Source organism: Oncorhynchus gorbuscha, linkage group LG05 (assembly GCF_021184085.1).
Source record: "Oncorhynchus gorbuscha isolate QuinsamMale2020 ecotype Even-year linkage group LG05, OgorEven_v1.0, whole genome shotgun sequence".
Classification (NCBI taxonomy): domain Eukaryota; kingdom Metazoa; phylum Chordata; class Actinopteri; order Salmoniformes; family Salmonidae; genus Oncorhynchus; species Oncorhynchus gorbuscha.
In genome coordinates this window covers 17,918,871-17,945,980 of record NC_060177.1, presented here as the reverse complement: position 1 = coordinate 17,945,980, position 27,110 = coordinate 17,918,871, and the positions used below count along the sequence as shown (strand labels likewise).

The 27,110-nt window shown below is 43.7% G+C and overlaps 1 protein-coding gene across 7 annotated transcripts in view; it reads right to left on the bottom strand.

Annotated features, from left to right (window-relative positions):
* Positions 1–27,110, bottom strand: part of LOC124035602 (DENN domain-containing protein 2B-like) — an 84,093-nt gene that overhangs the window by 13,287 nt on the left and 43,696 nt on the right. For all 7 annotated transcript variants that reach the window (XM_046349120.1, XM_046349124.1, XM_046349118.1 and 4 more), the window contains 11 exons: positions 26,125–26,276; positions 15,519–15,637; positions 14,803–15,021; positions 14,290–14,386; positions 14,067–14,111; positions 12,902–13,086; positions 10,666–10,775; positions 10,037–10,106; positions 8,597–8,674; positions 6,646–6,786; positions 6,336–6,484 (listed from right to left, as the gene is read on the bottom strand). In XM_046349120.1, the coding sequence (XP_046205076.1) occupies positions 6,336–6,484; positions 6,646–6,786; positions 8,597–8,674; positions 10,037–10,106; positions 10,666–10,775; positions 12,902–13,086; positions 14,067–14,111; positions 14,290–14,386; positions 14,803–15,021; positions 15,519–15,637; positions 26,125–26,276 (1,365 nt within the window). The remainder of the gene's footprint in view (positions 1–6,335; positions 6,485–6,645; positions 6,787–8,596; positions 8,675–10,036; positions 10,107–10,665; positions 10,776–12,901; positions 13,087–14,066; positions 14,112–14,289; positions 14,387–14,802; positions 15,022–15,518; positions 15,638–26,124; positions 26,277–27,110) is intronic.

Genomic DNA, 27,110 nt, shown 5'->3' with positions numbered 1-27,110 from the left:
ACAATATGAGGAGCAAATGATAGTCCTAAAAATGCTTTCCAGTTTCACTGACTCACCCAATCATGTGCAGCCCAATCACAGCTGATTCGTGCCAAAAGCCTCTCTCTCTCTCTTGTTTTACTTTGTAAAAAACATTTGGAAGTTGATCAAAAATGTTGGTAGCCTACAGTAAACACATTAGAGTCTTCTCTTTTCAAGCAGGAGCCATTTGCTTTCCACCTTATGTTTTCCCACGATTGTATTTGAAATATTGCCTATTTTATCTGCATGCTGTTCACTGACAGATTTAGGCTATGCCTTGTAATTAGCCACACACAATCCATAGCTAGATAATTTGTTAAAATAAGCTACTGATCTTCTGTGGCTAAATTACAGGCTTTCCCATGGTGTACTAGGCTATTCTGAATTATTTCATTTCTTTCTGAACAGACAGCAGTAACTCTATAACTTTGGCAAATGTATCAGGGGTGATGCAGCTCCTCCAGAACCCTTTGCATGGCTATGATTCTATAAGGAAATAAATGATGAAGTGCAACACTGGAGAAATCAGCGTTGCAGGCTCATTCATGTCTATCAGAGCAGAGAGGGAGAGAGATCATAGAAAGTGAATCTCGTTCCAGTTCTGTGAGAGACACAGGTGCGCTTCTCACACAGCCACAGCCACACGTTGGTATCAAACATAGGTTGCAACGTTGCGCAAACCTAAACCAACTCGAATATCAGGGGGAAAAATCTACTTTTTCACATGAAGCAGGGCCTCAAATGAACTTTGATTGTTTTAGGGCCTCCTGAGTGGCGCAGTGGTCTAAGGCACTGCATCGCAGTGCTAGCTATGCCACTAGAGATTCTGGTTTCGAGTCCAGGCTATGTCGCAGCCTGCCGCGACCGGGAGACCCATGGGACGGCGCACAATTGGCCCAGCGTTGTCCGGGTTAGGGGACGGTCTGGCAGGCAGGGATGTTCTTGTCCCATGGCGCTCTAGCGACTGCTGTGGCGGGCCGAGCGCAGTGCACGCTGACGCGTTCGCCAGGTGTGCGGTGTTCCCTCTGACACATTGATGTGGCTGGCTTCCGGGTTAAGCGGGAATTGTATCAAGAAGCAATAAGGCTTGGTTGGATTGTGTTTCAGAGGATGCATGGCTCTCAACCTTCGCCTCTCCCGAGTCCATATGGGAGTTGCAGAGATGAGACAAGACTGTAACTACCAATTGGATATGACGAAATTGGGGAGAAAAAGGGAGTAAAAAAGTATAACTTTGATCGCTTTTATTAGGATCCAGCTCAAATTAAGAAATGGTGAGAATGATGAATGAAAGTGTCCATACTGCTCATTAGTGCATCTAGTAGAATGTTTAGTATTCACATAGTCTTTTCCCCACTTCCTCTCCATAAGGATCTCAAGTCCCCATCACAGCCTAGGCTTGGACTCCCTGGTATGAACAGTTGTAGTGGAAGCTGTTGAACAGTAAGACCAGGCTTCTCTTGGGCAACCCTACTCATGGTCCTATTTTAGCCTATTGATTCCAATGCTTCTTGTGGGCAGCATTGCAGTGTGTGTGTATATATAATAAGAATAAGAATAATTATGGGAAAGTCAGATGCTTGGCCTCTGTTTTCCATCTTCTGAGTTTCCCTCTTCAGTCTCACAGCAACATTTTAGATACAGTATGTTTCCACTGTGTTCATCCACTCCACCTTTGGGCGTTAGAAATACACACGGGGAAAGTGTTAAGTTGTTGCAGGTTGTTAGGTGCGGTGACAGCATTGCTCTGTGTGATACAACAGTGTTCAGGAGTAATAAGGGACTAAATAAACTGTACAGCTTGTTCCCAGATTAGAGTGGTGCACTGTAGCTACCTACAGTGGCTCACTTTAACAGACTGGGGTTACAGACACACATCATATTATATGGCTGCTGCTGGAGACTGGAGTCTGGAGCAATGGGCTCTACCTGAATCTAATGCAAACCCCAGTCATTTCAACAGGTGGTAGAAGAAGATTATGAATGGGGTTTGAAAGGAGGATTTTAAACTAATAAAAATGCAATACATCTGGTGACTACCATGTGTTAGTTTGAAGTTTTCTGATGTCACAGGGAGCGGTGTAAGGGGAAACGAGGTACAGAAAACAGCTATCAGAAAACAGCCTTCCTTCTCCCCTCAGAAAACAGCCTTCCTTCTCCCCTCAGAAAACAGCCTTCCTTCTCCCCTCAGAAAACAGCCTTCCTTCTCCCCCTCAGAAAACAGCCTTCCTTCTCCCCTCAGAAAACAGCCTTCCTTCTCCCCCTCAGAAAACAGCCTTCCTTCTCCCCCTCAGAAAACAGCCTTCCTTCTCCCCCTCAGAACAAAACAGCCTTCCTTCTCCCCCTCAGAAAACAGCCTTCCTTCTCCCCCTCAGAAAACAGCCTTCCTTCTCCCCCTCAGAAAACAGCCTTCCTTCTACCCTCCCAGAAAACAGCCTTCCTTCTCCCTCTCAGAAAACAAGAGCCTGATTAATTCACCATGACCATGAGAAAAGCTTTCAGAGGCGGTCTTTTGCTCTCGCTCTACACCCCCGCTCTTTCTTTCTCCCTGTTTCTCCCTCTCTTACCCTCCATCTTTCTCCCACTCATACACACACTACCTTCCTCCCAATCCCCTGTATGTTCTACTGTGGGCCGCTCAGCAAATACAATAGAAACATTGACTTATTAAAGCACTTCAGTAATCGGAAACAACCTCCATGTTTTCATTCTGATAAATACAAAGACGCTTGCTTTTGGCAAACGACCCGTTGTGACCTCTTAAACAAGTCATACACAGCCTACAGTACAAATAAAGGGTTAATGCAACAGTCCATTTAACGCCATAGGCTCGGCCCTTATTTACTCGCCGCATGGCAAATGGCCCAAGGCAATGCCGAGCCTTAGGCATTGTCTTATTAATAAATAATTAGCATACATGTTTAGATATTCACTTGTCATGACCATTTCTTGATCTTAGTCGGCTAAGATTGAATCTCGGAGCTGACAATGTAAACATCTGTTGTTCTGCCCCTGAACAAGGCAGTTAACCCACTGTTCCTAGGCCGTCATTGTAAATAAGAATTTGTTCTTAACTGACTTGCCTAGTTAAATAAAGATGAAATAAAGATGAAATAAAATAAAAACACATAATACTTGATTGCACATAATTTGACCATAATATCAAATGGAATCAGATAAACATTTAAAAACCCTAAGGTCTATGTCTAATAAGCTAAATTAAATTAGCATAATACTAACAATAAAAAACATACAAAAGTTTAATCTAGAGATCACTGTTTTTTTGCATTTGTATGCGTCTCAATCCACCGCATCCGTCTATGTTGCACTTCAGCATCTGCAATGAAAGGTGACAGAGCTAGAGCAGGGGGTTTTCAGGCCATGAAAGATCCTTAAAATTAGACATCTGGTCTTCTCACAAAATCGTCTGAACGGTTTGGGCTACAAACCCCTCCGTGGAAAGATGAGACTCTCACGAACATGATGGTGTACTCCGGTTTTCTCTATGACTCCCACAAGCATCTTGGGACTCGTCTGAAGTTGGTACAGCCGATCTGCCAACTTCTGTCTGTAGCGTCCGAACAGTTAGTGCTGCACACTAATACGACCCCTCTGTGAAAAGGTGAAACTTGCCCCCCGGTTGGGACAGGGCTTAGACTCTTATCGGTTAATAGGCTAATTACATAGTCTTGTGTATATTTAAGCAATTAGGCCAGAGGAGGTGTGGCATATGGCTAATACACCAAGGCTAAGAGCTGTTCTTATGCACGATGCAATGCAGAGTGCCTGGATACAGCCCTTAGCCGTGGTATATTGGCCATATACCACAAACCTCCGAGGTGTCCTATTGCTATTATAAACTGTTTACCTACGGAATTAGACCAGTAAATAGTTTTTTTTTGTCATACCCATAGTATACAGTCTGATATACCCCAGCATTCAGCCAATCAGAATTCAGGGCTCGAACCACCTGGTTTAAAGAAGAATACTTATATATAAAATATTACAACAGTACAACCCAGTGGAGACACATTCCCTAACATGGCCTGTTTGGTGTTTTCCCTCCCTCAGATCCTTCTCCGATTAGATATTCATTACACCCAGACATACATCATGTTGTGATGGAAGGGATTTCTGGGATTGGATTGTGTTCTTGGTGTCCCGCGGGACCAGACCCTTTTACCAGGGAAGTCAGTGGAGGGTCTCTCCCTTCTCCCCAACACGGCCCAATGACGCCCAGAGTGACTCCTTGAATCCTGTTTTCAATGGGAACTGAGACACAGGGGGTCTGGTCCGTGTTCTGGGGCACTCTGGCAGCTAGAGCTCTATCTGTTGTGGTTCTGGGTGTGAGCCCTGGAGACTAAGTCCAGTTAGACACACACAGAAAGGACTGGTTGGTTTGTGATGTTAATCCACAATGAAAACTTATTGTTTTGTCTTTATTCAGCACCTGAATAAGACCAGAATGGCGAAGTATGTCATTGTGTTGATACAAAGCAGGTTTTATGAAGTAGTAGTATATGGTTTTCAATGAAGTTCTAACATTGAGCAGGGCTGTAGTCTGTAGTACTGTAGTCTGTGGTACTGTAGTCTGTCAAGACTCATGGTGCTGATTTTCAGTGTTGTTCACTAACAGTACCTCAGACACAGACTATTCGATACAGCTCTCAAGTCTTTGCTCTTGTTCACAAGATTCCTTAGACATGGGTGACTGATTAACAATCTGTGGGTGATGTGCAAACTGACATGTACCCGGGAGTCGTTGTCTCAAACGGCAGAGTGACGACAGAAACAGCTTTCTCTGAGTCCCCCTGGGTGGAGAGAGGGCTGTCGTAAACAGGCCAGGCAGGGACCAGGGAGGGAACATGGCGCCATCAGTCACACAGTGACAGTGAAGCCATAGATCAGAGGGGAGAGTCGCTGCACACAGGAAGTACATTCCTTCCCCTCACAGTCACTGCCCCCACTGATGTTTGTTTAAACTGTCCTCTGATGTGTAGAGATTACCGTTCAACACAAACTGCCCCCCTCTAACAGAGCCCCTCAGCCCAGAGTGCTGTCCTATAGCCAGGGGCAGATTGCTGCCTGGTGGGACTCTGGCTCCTTGGAGACCCCTAGCTCCATGTTATCGGCCCCACCCCACCCTGCCTGCCGTGGTTGGACAGTGGCCTCCGGCAGAGAGATGACCCATTTCTGGAACCACATCAGTTGTGAGTCCATGCAGGGAGAGTTTCATTACTCCATAGTGGTAGGTGCGGTCTGAGATGGCGACACCGATTCATTTAACAGCTCTAACCCTGTCCCCGCATGCTTAACCAGTTAAGCACCAACTGACAAACCCACAGTAGAAGGCTGCTATTTGCTGTGCAGATTGGGTGAATGGCAAGCAGCTCGACTGAGGAATTCAATCTGCCATCAATAGTTAGGGTGAGCCAGAGTGCACTGGCAGAGTGGCAGGGCAATCCCCACTATTGGAACTGTTATACAAGTAAATTCTCTCTTCGAAGTTAGTCCTTCTTTAAAGTTCAGGATATGTCATCTCTGTGAGAGGAAATGCACCAAGACATGTGAAACAGTGTTATGATGACGGTACCATAGTCAGTCTGTACTGTATACAGACTGACACATGTCCAGAAAGATACAGATAGAGGATCCCTGAGCTCAGCAATGTGGGTCTGAGAAAAACAGTCAGGCCTCTGTGTGAACGTAAACAGAAAAGGGAAATTGTACAAGAGCTTGAGATAAAATCCCTCTCATGTAAGGCAGATGTTATTGTAATGGGGTAGGTGGATTCACTGCAGAAAAAGACAGTGGACTTCAGAGATAACTGAGAAGGGATATTATTGCTAACATACACCTTAATCCTAGACAGCAATTGATCTCACTCCTAGCCACCATGTGTGACAAGGATGAAGTATTCTAGGAACTATTTTTACTATTTATAGCCTAATGTTGGAGGGTTAAGATCTTTGTCAGGCGATAACCTTACACTACAATATGAGCAGGCGTTGAGAGCTCTACGTATCAGATTCCTCTGTAAATACTGTAGTTTCAATCATTATCTAACAATGACAACAGCCCTTAGCGTTTCAGAACTACCTTATCAAAACACTGCCACTAAAGGTATTATTGAGCATTTCACTTGGCACAAGTAACCATCATCTAACAACTACAAGTTTCAACAACCCCCACCTGCCTCTAACAGGGCATGACCATTAGTCAGGGACAGCTTCCCATGAGTAGGTGATTCAGTTCTCTCTCCATCTTTACTTATTACTAGAAGGGTTACTAACAATAAGAGTCTTGCTGCTCACCTGAGTTTATCAGCCACAAAGATGACTCTGCGCTCCAGCAGCAGGGAGGCGAAGACCTGCACCACCTGACGCACGCTCAGGCAGCTGAAGAGACTGTCAAAGTCTACATGCTCTAGTCTGGAGTCCATGGGCCGCCTCAGCTCAATGACCTGGGGAGAAGAACACCACCTGGGGTCACAACTTTGGTCACAACCAGTCATACATTCACAGAGGTCACAGGTCATGCTCAATTAAGCATACATCGCATTATCTTCATGCATCATCCTTATTTGATGGAACCTTAGCAACCAAGGGCTGATGTGTCTCCAACCTCATTCCCTGCTCCAGGCAGGAAGGTCTTGACTTTGATGGTCTTCCCCGGCGCTGGGAAGGGTGACTCCATCAGACTCCTCATGAAGGGGTAGACCAGGGCTGCAGAGATCCCCCTCCGCCTCTCCACCTCATCCAGGATCTACACACAGCACAGGACAGGGGGTTGAGAGTTAGACCACACAGCACAGGACAGGGGGTTGAGAGTTAGACCACACAGCACAGGACAGGGGGTTGAGAGTTAGACCACACAGCACAGGACAGGGGGTTGAGAGTTAGACCACACAGCACAGGACAGGGGGTTGAGAGTTAGACCACACAGCACAGGACAGGGGGTTGAGAGTTAGACCACACAGCACAGGACAGGGGGTTGAGAGTTAGACCACACAGCACAGGACAGGAGGTTGAGAGTTAGACCACACAGCACAGGACAGGGGGTTGAGAGTTAGACCACACAGCACAGGACAGGGGGTTGAGAGTTAGACCACACAGCACAGGACAGGGGGTTGAGAGTTAGACCACACAGCACAGGACAGGAGGTTGAGAGTTAGATCACACAGCACAGAACAGGAGGTTGAGAGTTAGACCATACAGCACAGGACAGGGGGTTGAGAGTTAGACCACACAGCACAGGACAGGGGGTTGAGAGTTAGACCACACAGCACAGGACAGGGGGTTGAGAGTTAGACCACACAGCACAGGACAGGGGGTTGAGAGTTAGACCACACAGCACAGGACAGGGGGTTGAGAGTTAGACCATTTCCTTCACAGGACAGGGGGTTGAGAGTTAGACCATACAGCACAGGACAGGGGGTTGAGAGTTATACCCCACTGCAGACACAACACTCAATATTTCAAACAGAAAGTCATAAATTCCCTATATAGTGCCTTATGGACCATGGTCAGACGTAGTGCACTAAATAGGGAATAATGTTTCACTCGGGATGTAGATTGAGATTCTAGTAATAGACCAAGACCAAGAACATTCAGTCAGTATGGCCAGTGTTGATGGAATGGAAATGGTAGTGTGTTGCTGTCTGAAGGAAAGCTCCTGCTATTGTCTGGAACCAGGCTACTTTTGCCCCTTTTGACAAATTCAGTATGTATTTATTTTGTGGCTGTCTGATATATATGGAAAATAGTAAAGGAAAATCCCACCCAATATGCCCATGTGTCTGTCTGTGTCAGACCTGTCTACTCCTGTCTGGAAAGTTTGTTGGAGAGAGACACACTCACATTCAGGGTCATATGATATCCCCTCCACTCCCCACACACCCTCTGTTCCCGGTGAAATCAAATACTCCCATCTTTCTCTCCTTAACTAGAAAAGCATTTCATACTCCTTGGAAAACACTTCCTCTCTCACCTACGCAGGTCTCAAGCCCTCAAAATGGTGCCTTCTGAAACCTAGACCCGCCACCTGTATGAGGGATGTTCAACCCTCACTGTTGAGGTGCCTGTGCTGTCACAAGACAGAAACAATATATTGTATTTATGCATCCTTTTGGCCTTAAATGAATATGAAATGAAACTCACTGACAGTTTTTTGGCACATTTTAGCACTCACAACACAGTAATAAAAAGTTATTTTCATTCATTAGATACGTCTACTACCTCTTAATTGTTTCCCTTAACACAGGCCTTATTCACTTCAAATACACTGTTCATAGAGGATTCATGAGGAGGCAGATAAGGCATGAAGTACTTAAACACAATGAGCACTCTGTTTCATGTTAGATAAACTCAGGAACAAGTGAAGGAAATAATTTAACTGGGAAATCAGAGAGAGAAAAAAGCTGAAAATAAGGTTTATGCTGGACAGGATGCCTTAGAGTGGAAATGCTGGCACAGCCTCAACTAGTTCACTCCTGGGAACACTGGCCTCGGCTCAGAGACAGGTAACCGCGACGACGGCTACACTAGGGTGTGTTTGTGTGTAAGCATGAACTCACCTTGGAGAACAGGTGGAAACAGCCCAGTCGGCTGATGACGCAGTACACCTCAGGCAGGCGAGGCCCTTTCCCACTCGGCTGGAACAAGGGCACAAATTAAGAGTCTCGTCAGTCCCTGGGGAAGAGAGGCTTATAAGGTAACACAGACAGTAATGTGGCAATAGATACTAAGATAAGATACTTAGTTAGGTTTATAATGCAACATCAATGAGAATATACTGAAACACTACCATACACACAAACATTATAAAGCCAACAGCTTAATTTGACCAAAGCTATGTGATGTGCTTGCTTTTATTTAGATAAAGTACCAGGTTAGTTCACAATCGGCTGTGGTTGAAGAAATATTTATAAATCTGGTCTTTCAGCTGCTGGAGGTGGACGTCTTTAATCTGGAGAGACTGAGGCTTCTCCTTGTAAACTAAACACAGGTGCTGCAGTCTCTACACAGTTAATAATCACCTCTACCCTCCACACTAAACAATCACAGACCAGTCTACTCTGGAGCCAACCAGGCCTCCTGGATCTATCCATCTAAAACACACACACATACGCATGTGCACACGTGCACACATGCACACACACACACACAAATTAACACGTGCATACATATAAAGAAATCCCGATCCACTTGTCCATATTAGGTATGCAATTTTCTCCTCTGCTTTCTCCAAATGGATGATTAAATCAAGCATGTGGAACTTGGTTAAAGTCCTTAGGAATGTGTTGTTCATGCCAACTCCATCAGAAGGAAGGAGCTGGGTTACCAGAGAGGGGAAAACTCACCTCTCTCACAGCATCAGGAGTCGTCTGATCTACAGCTACTTAATGTCAGCAACTACTGAGCTCAATACAGTCAAGTAGCAGTCAGAACTGAGTTTAAGAATGGCCCCCATCTCAGTCTACGTGACACACAAATACAGTAGGCTACTAAAACACACTGACAAACCCTACAAAACATAGACACTTTGTGAATGTACACATTATTGGGCATAACAGTGACATTAACAACAAATCACAGCAAGCACAAAATCCCACACAGCCATACTTTCTGAACTTAAGCCAAATGTGGGCTCATCATAAAACATCAAATGACTAGAAACCCTTACTGGCGGGTTGTGCTCTACAATGACAAACCTAGACATTTCATGGTTTGTTTTTCATCATTCTTCCCCTGAGAAACTCTCATGAAACAGAAGGAGTCCAGTTTTACTAAGATTCATCCCGATCGTTTTGAAAGGCAAAAACAACCAAGCTTTGTTACATACGGACATTAAAATTCACTTTATTTACTTTCTCTCCTATTCACACTCAGCGTGGTGACGCAATAACACCTCAATGGTCCCACAGGAAAGAAAGAAACCTTGTCAAAACAAACAGGGGTGGCTCAGCAGGGTGTGAACAGAACAGAGACCAGTGAATTAATGGTGGCTTGCTTACCAGCAGACGCCTGCAGTACCCAAACCTCCTGCTGCCATCCTCTCCAGTCAACATGAACGAGAAGGTCTCACTGTACCGACACACACACACACACACACACACACACACACACACACACACACACACACACACACACACACACACACACACACACACACACACACACACACACACACACACACACACACACACACACACACACACACACACACACACACACACACACACACACACACACACAGAGAGAGAGAGAGAGAGAGAGATTGAACAGTGATCAAAGGAAACGTAGTGTTGGATCTCATTCACACTTTAGGGTTGGTGAAGTAGCACAGTCTTTGTGGCGGAGAGAGAAGGGACCCACGTTGTCAGGAGCAGGAGTAAGAGTCTAACAGGATTTCATGAAGATAATGGCATTACATCTTTGTTTTCTTCCTAATTTTACTTGTTGATATCTAATCATATTATCGATTTGTTCGTTTTTTAACCTTGATCTATATATGGAAGACTTGTGCATCACAACCGATTAGTACCCATCTGGTTCAGGCAAGGAATGGGATTAATAGGCCCCCAGTGTGGTGGTGAGCTTTCTTCCGTGATGCAGTGGGGTTGTACCGGAATCTGTACTGTACCTGCTGTATTCAGACACCGGGGTCCAGTCCTTGGCATCTGGAAAGCAGAACTGGGGGATGGCTTTGAGTCTCTGCTCTGCCTCCCTCATCAGCTTGGTGGGCCTCTCTAGCTGTGAGACGAGACGAGAAAGGAACAGGAAATGTCTCAGTCAGAAACAGACCCAGACGCTTACAGTCTACTAAGTCTGTCCTCTTTACAGGGTCCCCAAAAACGTCCCCTACAGTAAGAATAAATGACCAGCCTAAGCATTCTCCCACACAGGGTTCGCACCTCCTCCCCTTATCACCCCCAACCCCCCTCTCCCCCCCGACGTCATTGGGTCAGGCTTTTCTCTGGCAGAGAACCAACATACTGATATCTCCCAGGGGATTCTATCACTGAACCAAATCTTAAATAACTTAAAAAGAGATCTTTGAGTAAGTAAACACTTAACTACCATAGAAACCGTTTCCTGGTTACACCACTTACTGTCAATAAACTCTGAAAACTCCCTCAACCCGTATGTTACGGCCATGGCCCTACTCTTCAGCAATATCTGCATCTACAGTGCCTTCAGAAAGTATTCACACCACTTTTTCCCCATTTTATTGTGTTACAGCCTGAATTTAAAATGGATTACATTGAGATGTTGTGTCACTGGCCTATACACAATACCTCATAATGTCAAAGTGGAATTATATTTTCAGAAATGTTTACAAATACATTTAAAATTAAAAGCTGAAATGTCTTGAGTCAATAAATATTCAACCCCTTCATTATGGCAAGCCTAAACAAGTTCATGAGTAAACATGTGCTTAACAACTCACATAAGGTTGCATGGACAAAAATAGTGTTTAACATTATTTTTGAATGACTTCCTCATCTCTGTACCCACACACATACAATTATCTGTAAGGTCCTTCAGTCGAACAGTGAATTTCAAACACAGATTCAACCACAAACAACACAGATTCAACCACAAAACCAGGGATGTTTTCCAATGCCTCGTAAAGAAGGGCACCAATTGGTAGATGGGTAAAAATAAATAAACAGACATTAAACATCCCTTTGTGCATGGTGAAGTTATTAATTGGTGTATCAATACACCCAGTCACTACAGTCCTTCCTAACTCAGTTGCCGGAGAGGAAGGAAACGACTCAGGGATTTCGCCATGAGGCCAATGGTGACTTTAAAACAGTTACAGAGTTTAATGCCTGTGATAGGAGAATCAACAACATTGTGGTTACTCCTAAATACTAACCTAAATGACAGAATGAAAATAAGGAAGCCTTTACAGAATAAAAATATTACAAAAAGAAAAACTGCAAAAAATGTGACAAAGAAATTAACTTCATGTCCTGATTACAAAGTGTTATGTTTGAGGCAAATCCAACACAACACATCACTGAGTACCACTCTTCATATTTTCAAGCATGGTGGTTGCATCATGTTATGGGTATAGTTATCATCGGCAAGGACTACACAGGGTTTTTTAAATAAAAATAAATTAAATAGAACTAAGCACAGGTAAAATCCTAGAGGAAAACTTGGTTCAGTCTGCTTTCCAACAGATACTGGGAGACGAATTCACCTTTCAGCAGGACAATAACCTAAAACACAAGGCCAAATTTACACTGGAGTTGCTTACCAAGACAACACTGAATGTTCCTGAGTGGCTTAGTTACAGTTTTGACTTAAATTGTATTGAAAATCTATGGCAATACATGAAAATGGCTCGAAATTATCAATAACCAATTTGACAGAGCTTGAAGAATAATGTGCAAATATTACACAATCCAGGTGTGCAAAGCTCTTAGTAGACTTACCCAGAAAGACTCTGTAATCGCTGCCAAAGGCATTTAAAAGAAATAATTATGAATTCAGGCTGTAACAGAACAACATGTGGAATAAGTCAAGAGGTTCGAATACTTTCTGAAGGAACTGTATGTGCTGAACTGTATGTGCACTGACGTTTTTGACTGCCGAAATCAATATTTTTCTGCATGAAAATAAGCCATTTTCAATTCTATTTCAACATGCAAACAACATTGGTAAGGGTCTCCGACCTCCATATATCACAGCTCTCAGCATACATACTTCTGTAGGTCCCGTGAGTAATGTCTCAGAAGAAACAGTTATCTACCAGGACCCCTTCCTGTTTAAATCCTTTCTCTCACTTAAGGGACTTGATACCGCTGTCTGACCCATGACCAAGGGGAAAGAGGGGCCAGAATACAGTTGGGTTGGTCCCTTACCTTGGGGAACTGGTAGGTGACTTCGGGAGAGAAGGAGTTCTTGGTGGGCTTTTTCTTGAGGGACACCACCACAAAGTACTCAAACAGCTCCCTCTCCTGCCACTCAATCAGCTGCAGCTCCAGTGTGCGGTAGCTAGGGGCCCTCCTCAGCATTGACTGCAGCTTCAGCAGCCTCTGGGTGTGGGCTGGGGAGAGAAGAGAGAGGGATATGGACAGTTCAACCTTCAGTACAGGGTTGTATTGACAAAATGCATATCCCAAACACTGTGTACTACACAGAACTGACAGCACTCACAGCTAATAATGCACTACAAACCATGCAGTCTGACAACTAGCTTACAGTCCAACATTCACTTCCCAGCTAACAAGAAACATTCCCATAACTAATGAAATGTTACCATTGGATTCCCCTTAGGTTGAGAGAGAACATAACAAGAGAATGTTCTCCAAACATTATTGGAACATATTTAGTCAAGCATGATGTTTCCAAAACCATGTTACGATGTAAAAGGAAACCAAACATTCTTGGAACTTCCCCCTGAAAAGTTGCCAGGCGGTTCCTGGGATGATCAACAACAACAAAATCACAAACTGCTTTGAAAACCAAACAAATGGGAGGTTAAATGATTGTTATCTCTAACCTACCAAAAACATTCTGGGAACCAAAACTTAACTGGATTTAAAACGTTAGCTGGGTTTCAACACACTGATTAAACCTCTATACTCACACATGTTTATCCTCACACAGTCCAACACATAACAACCTAAACACAGATTAGAGAGAAGTACAAACCTTATAGTTCACCATAACTGTCATCACAGATGGCTTGTGTTTAAAACAGAGTATGAACAGAATCAGCAATGAGTTCGGACACAGTGCATTTAGTATTTATTCAAAAGAATGACAGTTGTATAGTCTATAGCACATCCATTACATCTTTATTTTGCCTTTCAGTTACATTTCTGTGGTCCCTTTGGTCACAAGTCACTTGATCGATGTCTTGTTCCAAACACTGATTTGTCAAAACTAACAGAGACATGTGCGCTTGTTGTATCTGCTGTGAGTGAGACAAATCCTCTGTCTGTGCAGAAACAGACAGCTATAGACCAAGTGCACCATTGTTCTCCAGGGACTGAGCTTCAACTGTATTCTGTGACCTCTCACCTTTGAACCTGTCATCAGAATCGCTCTCACTCTCGCTGTTGTCATCTGTAAACAGATCGGAGAGAGAAAAAAGTTTTGTTTAGGGTCAGGGGTCATCTCTACAACTGTATGTTTATGCCATAGAGATGAGATGACTGGGACACTATGTGGGTGGGGGAGACAAATATTTACTCCCTGATCCAGACAGTGGATGGAGAGAAGGAAGGGAGGAGCCCCTATGTACCTCTCAGAGATGCCGTCTCAATATTAGACAAGGACAGCTTCTTCAGCCTCTTCTTCCCTCTCTTGGTAGAGTAAATGGAGTTGATTCTCTGGACCATCTGTACACAGTGAGAGGAAAGGGGAAGCTCAGTGTGTGTACAACCTACAGTAAAGGACTATCTGGTCTCTTGTGGTGAAGCTTTTCAAAGTTGGCTCCATTTAGTGCGTGGGAGGAGGACATAAAATCCTTCTCAGTGCTCTCTCGCTCTACATGTCCAGAACTATTCCTGGGATATGGCTTGTGTTTAAAACAGAGTATGAACAGAATCAGCAAAGAGTTTCCGTCACAGTGCATTTAGGAATTATCCAAAAGAATGACATTTGTATAGTCTATAGTAAATCCATCTTCATTTTGCCTTCCAGGTAGATGCATGGCCCCGTAGATACATGGCTTGCAAGAATAGAATAGTCCTTGAGGAGATCATCATGGAGAGAACAGGTTCATTCCTACAGCCTGGAGTGTTTTATATTGTACCTTGGGGATCCTCCGGTGCCTACGGGAGGCCAGAGTTTCGCTGGCGCTGCTCAGGCTGTCATCCAGCAGGCAGCAGGGGGAGGGCGAGACCCCCAGCTGAGGCGGCAGCAGCAGCATGTCATCATGGCTGTGTCGCTTGGACAGGCGGGATGCCCGGTGACTCTTCTTGTCTGTGGGACCAGAGAGGCACAGGGACTGGCTACTGGGCTTAGAGGGCAGCTGTGGAGGGGGAGAGAGAGGACAATACTGAGGCTGTGTCCCAGATGGCAACCTATTCCCTTTATAGTGCACAATTTCTGACCAGGCCCCATAGGATGAAGCAATGGATCCTGGTTTGGTCTGGGATTGACTGAAGTTTTTGTCATGACAATAAGTAACCGTACCCAATAATACAAGATATTTTCCTCACCGCACAGTGACCTCATTCCCAGCTGAACACAAGGAAATTCTAAATCATCTTTCCTACGACGAGACAGTGCCCATCCATATTAAAGCAGCAGAGCCAAACCTACATTTCCAGGCAGACTGACAGTATTTTACTGGAACTCCACCAGGTTTCAACACATCAAAAGGCTTCTGTAGCGCAAATAATGAGAAATCTAGCTGTGAAATAAGATTATTGGAGGATCCTGTCCAGGTTTCAGAGCTCTAACTCCAGTCTGAGGGAGAATTCTACCGTTGGAAAATACCTCAGCTCTGCTAGCTAGCTGGGTTACCTGAGGAGGTGAGTTGAGTTTCTGGGTGGTCCAGGTCCGGTTGCTTTCCGGTACCAAGCGGTTCTTCCGACCCAAACTCCTCCTCTTCGGGTCCACGTCCTCGTACGGGTTCTCCTTCTCTGTGTGACGACATTTAGAAAACAGATTAAGGTCTAAGATAACAGCAGCAGCTGTTCAGAAGGATATGTTAAGGTTCAGGGAGAAGGAAGGTATTTGACTAGACAAGACAAAGCCAGAGGGGCTTCAGGCCAGAGTCTGTGTGAGATGACGGGGGGCAGGAGAGGGAGTTGGGGGGCAGGAGAGAGGCTCCCCGTGGTGTAGCTCAGATCAAATAAGTCATGCAGGGGCCAGGTTAAATGTCACTCTCAGCTGGCTGCTACAATGCCCAAATGTACCGTCTCTTTAAACAGTTACTGTTGACCCAGAGCCCTGGAGGCCCCGCTGGCCCCTGACCGACTGCGCTGTGCCGAGACTCCCGGACACTGGGCTGCTAGTGGTGAGTCATGGCCGGAGTATGCAGGCTGTCTGCTGCGGGAGGCGAAGGGGAGGAGTGGAGCGGGACATCCTCCTCCTCTTCCTCTCAGGTATCACTGAACTTCATTCTCACATCCTTTCAATGAGACTGTTGATGTAGAAATGTTCACTCAACATTTCAGAGGTGTTGCACAAAGAGTTTTGGGTTTTTCCACTGCACACTGACAGGAATCTCACACAGCACTGCTTTCACTGATGTCACTTGGAAAAGGGCCAGCCAGCGTGTATAAAAACTTGTATAACACCACTGCCCATGTCCATCCAGACGTGCTCTGAGAATAGCATTTCAGCTGGGTCTGAAAAGGTTGTGAGAAAACGAAGGAACTGCACTAAAAAGGAAAACAGAGCCAGATGGTGTCGAAAGGCATGAGGGAAAAGACTTGCAGTGAAAGACGAGAATGAATCTTACAACAGAGCTAGTGTCTGGTAAAAGAGACTACACTAAATCTATACTTCAGCATCTCAATGATGGAAGAGAATCCTATAAACGGAGGAACACCTTGAAGGCCAACGTTAAACTGTGATAAATGTATCTGTTAAAGGTATCTGTTTTGTTAAAAGGGGTTCACCATTTATTGCCTATTTATGAACCATCTTAGTGAGATCATCAGAGCATTCTGCCATGTCATACTGAAAATGAAATTCCAGTCAGACTGTGCTTTTGCCTCTTCCCTTCCTATGTATTATCAGAGCTGAGTGTAGCTGGGACCATAAACCGAAAATGCTTGAGACCGAACATATTTATCGCAGACATTTTACTGATATTGTTGATTACGATAAGTAGCCTACTAGAGAAATATGAAGTTTGAAATTAAATAAGTTTACTAACATGTGTGATTGTTAATTGGGCAATTGATGGCTACAGACTAGTAGTAGTTTAAAAAAAAAATTCATGGTATCCAATTGGTAGTAGTTACATTCTTGTCTCATCGCTGCAACTCCCGTACGAACGGGAGAGGCGAAGGTTGAGAGCCATGCATCCTCCGAAACACAACCCAACCTGCTTCTTGACACAATGCACATCCAACCCGGAAGCCAGCCGCACCAATGTGTTGGAGGAAACACCGTACACCAGGCAACCTGGTCAGCGTGCACTGCGTCAAACTCGTCAAACCCGTCGCTAATGCGCCATGAGACAAGGATATCCCTGCCGGCCAAACCCACCCTAACCCGGACGACGCATGGCCAATTGTGCGTCGCCCCATGGACCTCCCGGTCACGGCAGGCTGCGACAGACCCAGAATCTCTGGTGGCACAGCTAACACTGCGCCACCCGGGAGGCCAGTAGTAGTAGTTTTACGGGTAATATGAAAAAATGTACTGTGGTGCTGCACATTAATGTATTAAACTATTAAACTATATATTTATCGTTATCACATCAATTCAGGCAATTTATCGCAATATGGATATTTGCCTGTATGGCCCAGCTCTAGGGCTGGACTGACTGACGTCTCAGTGCTCTGGGACCCCAATCAACTGAAGCAGAGTAATGACAGCCTGCTGGGATGATGATATGTCTCCCTGGCTTCTGACGCACTGGAGGGTACTAATCAACTGCTGTGGTTACTCACATCCAGAGTGGGCACACCACTCCTGACCTGGCTGCACACACACACACATACCTCTCCTGACCTGGCTGCACACACACACACACACACACACACACACACACACACACACACACACACACACACACACACACACACACACACACACACACACACACACACACACACACACACACACACACACACACACACACACACACACACACACACACACACACACACACACACACACACACACACGCACACGCCTCGCCTGACCTGGCTGCACCCACACTGTGACTCGGCATCTGTTTACACAATAGGCTCTCTCTAGAGCGAGACAGAGGACAGACTATCTACACAATGTCAGGATAGGATTACCCCATAAAAGGGCTATGGACAGAATGTCCCTCGCCATCGAGTGGCTGCTACAGTGGCACCAGTCATTCATGTAATAAACAGAGATGTTCACGGGACCAAAACGGGCTTGAGATCTGTCTAAACATTTGGTGGCACCACAAACCATGCTGTAACTGTACCGTGTACATCCTTCAGAGAAGGCTTGTGACCACATGGGCCAAATTATGCTCGGAGATGCACAGTATTTTTGGAATCTAAATTGTTTAACACTCATACCTCACAAATGCTAAAAACTACAGTATACATTCAACTGTAAATTAAAGAGACATGCCATACTGTATTCATCAGCAATTCATAAATCTATGTGAAATGTATGATTACATAGACAAAACAAAGCATCATTATTCCAGTCAGCAGATTCCAATGCAGTGTTAGAGCAGAGATAATCTGGCTCAGACAGACAGGCCAGGGAGGCTATCTTACCTCACCACCACCACTGTTGACATAATGATGTTAGAGAGACTCAGTTCTGCTTGGGGTTGATGCTGCAGACATAATCCATTACTACTGAGTCACTGTTGTGTACATATCCTGATTCACCAGACAGGAAACCTATTCCCAGTGACGCTACGCCAATCAAACTATAGCTTGTCATAATATAACCATTTATACCATAACACCATAATGAATCATGAATTTCATAACACAGGTGGCAGATGACTGATCTTCTCAAAGTACATTTTGACAGTTGCCAATTAGACATAAGAAACGCTGACTTCAGACTGACTTCACTGGTTTCAGAATGAGAAGCCAGTGAATATTGGCAAATGTCCAGTCACTCAAGAATGAATTTGAGAGTATCTCATGAGAGAGACTTGAAAAGCTGCAATATGACTTAATGAAGCGTGGCTGGATGATGACGATACGCACGTAGTACTCAGTGGATTCTCCATGCAGTGGCAGGATCGGACGGCAGCTTCGGGGAAGTCGAAAGGAGGAGTGTGTTTTTTTCATAAATAACAACTGGTGTGCTGCTTCCAGTGTGAAGGAAATATCTAGCTTTTGCTCACCTGATATAGAATACCTCATGGTTAGCTACAGACCCTTTTATCTACCAAGAGAGTTCTCATCTGTAATTATCACAGCTGTCTACATCCATCCACAAGCCAACACCACTCTGGCACTCAACTGTATGGAGCCATAAACAAACAAGTGGTTGGGTGGAGAATTAAAACCGTCCTACCTCACTTCTACCAACACGTCTCCTGTGCCACTAATGGCACTAAAACTATAGACCACTTTTTTCTACCAACAGAAATGCAAACAAGGCCCTCCCTCATCCTCCCTTTGGCAAATCTGACCATGACTCCATTTTCCATTTTCCTGCTCAAACAGGAAGTACCAGTGATGCCCTGAATACGGAAGTGGTTGGATGAAGCAGACGAGAGGCTATAAGACTGTTTTTCTAGTGCAGACTGGAATATGTTCCGTGATTTATCCGATAGCATTGAGGAGTTTACCACAACAGTCACAGGCTTCATCAATAAGTGCATAGCATATCCAAACCAAAAACCATGGATTACAGACAATATCCACGCTGGGCTAAAGGCTAGAGCTACCGCTTATAAGGGACAGGACATGGACATGGATGCATACAAGAAAGGCCGCTCTGACCTCTGACAAGACATCAAACATGCAGAAGGACAATGTAGGAGGGAGGTGGAATGCAATCACAGGGCCGGAATACCAGGGCATGTTCTCAGAACATGCGCAGACCAGCTGGCAAGTGTCTTCACGGACATTTTCAATCTCTCCTTGTCCCAGTCTGTAATCCCAAAATTTTTCAAACTGACCACCATTGTCCCTGTTCCCAAGAGCTCCAATGTAATCTGCCTAATTATGAAGTGCTTTGAAAGGCTGGTCATGAAAAACATCAACACCATCATCCCAGACACCCTACACCCACTCCAATTTGCATACCCCCAGACAGATCCACAGATGAAGCAATCACAATTGCACTTCACACTGGACAGGAGGGAAAATTACTATGTGAGAATGCTGTTCATAGACTAGAGCTCAGCGTTCAACATAACATTCCCCTCCAAGCTCATCACCAAGCTAGGGACCCTGGGACTGAACCACTCCCTCTGCAACTGGATCCTGGTTGACCCTCAACACCTGAGCCCCTCAGGGGTGTGTTCTTAGTCCCCTCCTGTACTCCCTGTTCACCCACGACTGCGTGGTCACGCACAACTCCGACACCGTCACCAAGTTTGCTGACGACGCGACAGTGGTAGGCCTGATCATGGACGGCGATGAGACAGCCTACAGGAAGGAGGTCAGAGACTTAGCAGTGTGGTGCCAGGACAACAACGTCAGTAAAACCAAGGAGCTGATCGTAGACTAAAGGGGAAAGAGGGGAGAGCACACCCATATCCGTGTTGACAGGGCTGTTTTGGAGCGGGTTGAGAGCTTCTAGTTCTTTGGTGTCCACATCACTAAGGACTTAACATGGTTCTCACACGCGCACACAGTTGTGAAGAGGGCATGGCAGCAATTCTTCCCCTCAGGAGGCTGAAAAGATTTGGCATTGGCCCTCGGATCCTCCAAATGTTCTACAGATGTAATATTGAGAGCATCTTGACTGGCTGCATCACTACTCTGTATGGCAAATGCACCACCCTTGAGCTCAAAGCGCTACAGAGGGTGATGCGAACAGCCCAGTACATCACAGAGGCCAAGCTCCCTGCCATCCAGGACCTCTATATCAGGCGGCGTCAGAGGAAGGCCTGAAAAATGACCAAAGACTCCCAAGCCATAGACTGTTCACTCTGCTACCATCCGGCAAACGTACTGGAGCATCGGCTCTCAGACCAACAGGCTCTGAGACAGCTTCTACCTCCAAACCATAAGACTGCTAAATAGCCAGACTTCTAAATAGTAAATGAATGATACCTAAACTATCTGCACTTACTCTATCTTGCACCTACCTGCACTTGCACTAACCCTACATATTAACCCTACGTACACACACACCATATACACACACTCACTAGACTATATATACACACACACTAGACTATATATACACACCATATACACACTCACTAGACTATATATACACACAATCACTAGACTATATATATACACACCATATACACAATGACTAGACTATATATACACACCATATACACACTCACTAGACTATATATACACACATTTACATTTACATTTAAGTCATTTAGACTATATATACACACACACTAGACTACCTTATGACATCCAGTGGAACACCACTTTCAATAGATCTAAATATTTTAAGGGGGGAGGGATGAGAAGGATTACATCCACTAGGTACTAGGTGGGGTTTCAGGTGTCACCGGAAGGTGGTGATTGACACACTGTCCTCACTAGGGAGTTTGTTATTGGGGAGCCAGACACACAGTTTTGACTGAGCTATAACACACTCAGTGGTAGGGAGGCACACTCAGGTGGATAGACTATTTATATACACACACTCAGCCTGGAGACTATATTACACACTCACAAGCACCTATATATATACACACCATATACACAATCACTAGACTATATATACACACCATATACAAACTCACTAGACTATATATACACACCATATACACACTCACTAGACTATATATATACACACCATATACACACTCACTAGACTATATATATACACACCATATACACACTCACTAGACTATATATATACACACCATATACACAATCACTAGACTATATATACACACCATATACAAACTCACTAGACTATATATACACACCATATACACACTCACTAGACTATATATATACACACCATATACACACTCACTAGACTATATATACACACCATATACACACTCACTAGACTATATATACACACCATATACACACTCACTAGACTATATATACACACCATATACACACTCGCTAGACTATATATACACACCATATACACACTCACTAGACTATATATACACACCATATACACACTCACTAGACTATATATACACACAATATACACACTCACTAGACTATATATACACACCATATACACACTCACTAGACTATATATACACACCATATACACACTCACTAGCAGACATATACACACCATATACACACTCACTAGACTATATATACACACAATATACACACTCACTAGACTATATATACACACCATATACACACTCACTAGACTATATATACACACCATATTCACAATCACTAGACTATATATACACACCATATACACACTCACTAGACTATATATACACACAATATACACACTCACTAGACTATATATACACACCATATACACACTCACTAGGCTATATATACACACCATATACGCACTCACTAGACTATATATACACACCATATACACAATCACTAGACTATATATACACACCATATACACAATCACTAGACTATATATACACACCATATACACACTCACTAGCAGACATATACACACCATATACACACTCACTAGACTATATATACACACCATATACACGATCACTAGACTATATATACACACCATATACACACTCACTAGACTATATATACACACCATATACACAATCACTAGACTATATATACACACCATATACACACTCACTAGACTATATATACACACCATATACACAATCACTAGACTATATATACACACCATATACACACTCACTAGACTATATATACACACCATATACACAATCACTAGACTATATATACACACCATATACACACTCACTAGACTATATATACACACCATATACACAATCACTAGACTAGACATATATATACACACCATATTCACAATCACTAGACTATATATACACACCATATACACAATCACTAGACTATATATACACACCATATACACACTCACTAGACTATATATACACACCATATACACAATCACTAGACTATATATACACACCATATACACACTCACTAGACTATATATACACACCATATACACACTCACTAGACTATATATACACACCATATACACAATCACTAGACTATATATACACACCATATACACAATCACTAGACTATATATACACACCATATACACACTCACTAGCAGACATATACACACCATATACACACTCACTAGACTATATATACACACCATATACACACTCACTAGCAGACATATACACACCATATACACACTCACTAGACTATATATACACACCATATACACACTCACTAGACTATATATACACACCATATACACACTCACTAGCAGACATATACACACCATATACACACTCACTAGACTATATATACACACCATATACACACTCACTAGACTATATATACACACCATATACACAATCACTAGACTATATATACACACCATATACACAATCACTAGACTATATATACACACCATATACACACTCACTAGCAGACATATACACACCATATACACACTCACTAGACTATATATACACACCATATACACACTCACTAGACTATATATACACAATCACTAGACTATATATACACACCATATACACAATCACTAGACTATATATACACACCATATACACACTCACTAGACTATATATACACACCATATACACAATCACTAGACTATATATACACACCATATACACACTCACTAGACTATATATACACACCATATACACAATCACTAGACTATATATACACACCATATACACACTCACTAGACTATATATACACACCATATACACACTCACTAGACTATATATACACACCATATACACAATCACTAGACTATATATACACACCATATACACAATCACTAGACTATATATACACACCATATACACAATCACTAGACTATATATACACACCATATACACACTCACTAGACTATATATACACACCATATACACACTCACTAGACTATATATACACACACCATATACACACTCACTAGACTATATATACGCAGACCATATACACACTCACTCATATACACTACATTGACACTCCAACACAAAACCCACACACATTCACACATATACACACACTTTTACACTCATCATATGCTGCTGCTTCTCTGTTTTATATTTTAGTCTTATTATTAAGATCTATCATGATGACTTGTCACTTTACCCTGCCTTCATGTACATATCTACCTCAAATACCTCATAAATCTGCACATTGATCTGGTACTCATACTCCCTGTATATAACTCCATTCTTGTGTAGTTTTTATTTTATTCCTCGTGTTACTATTTTTATTTTATTTTTAAAATTCTGAAACGATGGGAAGGGCTCGTAAGCAATGATTTCACAGTAAAGTCTACACCAGTAGTATCCAGCGCATGTAGCAAATGTTATTTTATTTTGAGAAGAATCTTTATTTAATGTACTCATTGTCAGTGGGCTACTGCCTCAGACAGCTATGATCTCCTCACATAGTTGATTAAATGCTTCGAGGAGGGCTGTGTGTGTCTGAGTCCAAAGTGTCTGGGCTGCTACACGTTGAAATACGAGCGGAGAGGGACTAGAACATGGCTTATCTCCCACTGCTGTAGCTGCTGCCTCCAACAGAACATCTGACCTGTAAACCGCTGCTTAGCGGTGGTGGAGACCGCCATTCCATGCTGTGATCAGAGCCAGCTAAGCCTATTTCAGACTGGAGCAGCCAGGATCACTGGGGAGGAACAGCTCACAGAGGCAATGTATTTCTCTGTAACTAATCATCATTCAGCCAAAATGCCTTCGACCGCATCGCCTATTCCATACTCAAAGTGTTCGACCGGCAAACAATGGACTCTTTGTTGGGGTACGCATGAAAGTCCCCCGGGTCCCCTCGCGGCCACCGATTCATGCTCTGCCTGGAACCAATGGTCATCTTCAGAGACTGAATAAAGCGCCATAGAGGATGAATTGAGGAAGTGAGTCAACCATGTATGAGGGAGAAATATGGCCATTACAGTTCATTTAACCCATGTGCTTGCAAAATAAAATGCTCAAAGGCTACAAACATATGTCAACAAACACTCAATCTCCAATTTCCAACTAAAAACATGTCAGCCCCCATTCTTTTACTGGGTCTCACATTCAAGCCTGATGAGCAGGAAGGAAATTTATAGTGGAGGGGCCGAGAATGGCCAGGCGAAACGTGACAGACATCGCTGCCACATGAAGCACCTCAGGAGAACCAGCCTTTTCACTGTCCACAGTCCTCAGGACGTTTACTACTGGAAAGGAATTTGGCATACATTTGTACTTTGTCACCCTCAATACAGAGAATTTATAGTTGGTCTTGCTTATATTGTAGTTTTCCATGTTACTAAAACTATCAAGAGGTCAAAAGTCCTTGTTGGAGGATAGATATTCCCCCAATTGTGTGAAAACAATTCCTTGTGAGACTGTCGAACACTTGGTTTATGTGAAATTAGCTTTAGTGCTAGGTCTGGGCTTTAGCTGAGGCATATCAAGTTGACACTTTCCCAAGCCACAGAGTAATCTTACAATTTAATCCTTTGTCTCAAGGAATGGCCTGATAATGAAGAGTGAGTGATGATCATATTTTCTTTACATAAACCATACAGGGCTGAATAAACATAAAGCAGGAATATTAAGTATAAATCTAGCATTGATTTTTGAAAAGAGTTTTTCAGTCAACTAATTGGGACTGTCCAATAGAAAGCAGATGGGGTATAAATGTACCCCATGACTGTCAAATTCCTTTTAACCAGGGGAAGGCCAGCTAGCAATATATAACCCATCTGTTGTTGCTGGCTCCCACATAACCATTGTCTGGAGACAGACACACAGAGCTTTCAGCATATAAAGAAATACTTGTTATCAGTCCATAACAATTCGGAGTTGATGGTGAAACCAGAAAGCAGCACACATCTTCATGCCATCCTTCAGAATAAAGACAATCCAGTCTACTTGGCAGCTGAGAGTGTGAGGATATGAGAGAGTGACCAACAATCAGAACTCTCTCGAAATCTACCAAGTGTGTGAAAGGATTTTGGAATTACTACTTGCATCAGCAGTCACTAACAGAGTTTGGCTTTCAACAATCCTGGTTATTCACTGAATTACAATGCATCAGTAAGTGTTGCAGGTCAGGCTGAGTTATCCTCAGCTATCCAGACACAGATGCATTCTTACCCACTATGTCCTCATAGGCGTTCTCCTCTAAAGTGCTTTTGGAGCTGGGCCGGCTGCTGCTACGGGTCTCTGTGGAAACAGTGCCATTCTCTGTGTGAGAGGACGGGTACGAGGAGGCCAGGCTGGCAGCATCCTCCAACTCACATGACTCCCTGGAGAGAGAGAGAGTCAGAAAGAGAGAGAGAGAGAGAGAGAGAGAGAGAGAGAGAGAGAGAGAGAGAGAGAGAGAGAGAGAGAGAGAGAGAGAGAGAGAGAGAGAGAGAGAGAGAGAGAGAGAGAGAGAGAGAGAGAGAGAGAGAGAGAGAGAGAGAGAGAGAGAGAGAGAGAGAGAGAGTAAGGGGATTGATGGATGGAGAAAAGAGAGGAGAGGAGAGGAAAAGAGGGAGGAAAGTGAATGGGAGGAAGGGAAGATGGGAAGAAACAAGAAACAGGAAGGGATGATGAAAAAAGCAGAAAAGAATATGGTATTTAATAATGTATGGCTGTGTGCTGAGACAGTGGAGAGAAGAACTGCAGTCCAGAGAGTCTGGATCATTCCATCCTGACATCCTCTACTGGCTGATTACAATCAATAAGGACCACCTGAGAGGATGAAAGCCACTGTTCCAAGGAGACCCAAATATGCCTCATCCCTCAACAGCCCTCTATGAAGCTGCCAATTAGAGAGAGAGAGAGAGAGAGAGAGAGAGAGAGAGAGAGAGAGAGAGAGAGAGAGAGAGAGAGAGAGAGAGAGAGAGAGAGAGAGAGAGAGAGAGAGAGAGAGAGAGAGAGAGAGAGAGAGAGAGAGAGAGAGAGAGAGAGAGAGAGACCTGGAACACTGGTTCAGAGAACCACTAAACTAATGACAACAACACTACACTGACAGCAACATGTGCTCCAATCACAAAGTCATTTCCTGTATATTTACCACCAACCCCTCTATTAGATCAGTGAGTTCACGCCTGCTGTCCTGCACCATTGGCGGCTCATGGCTTTTAAACATGCTC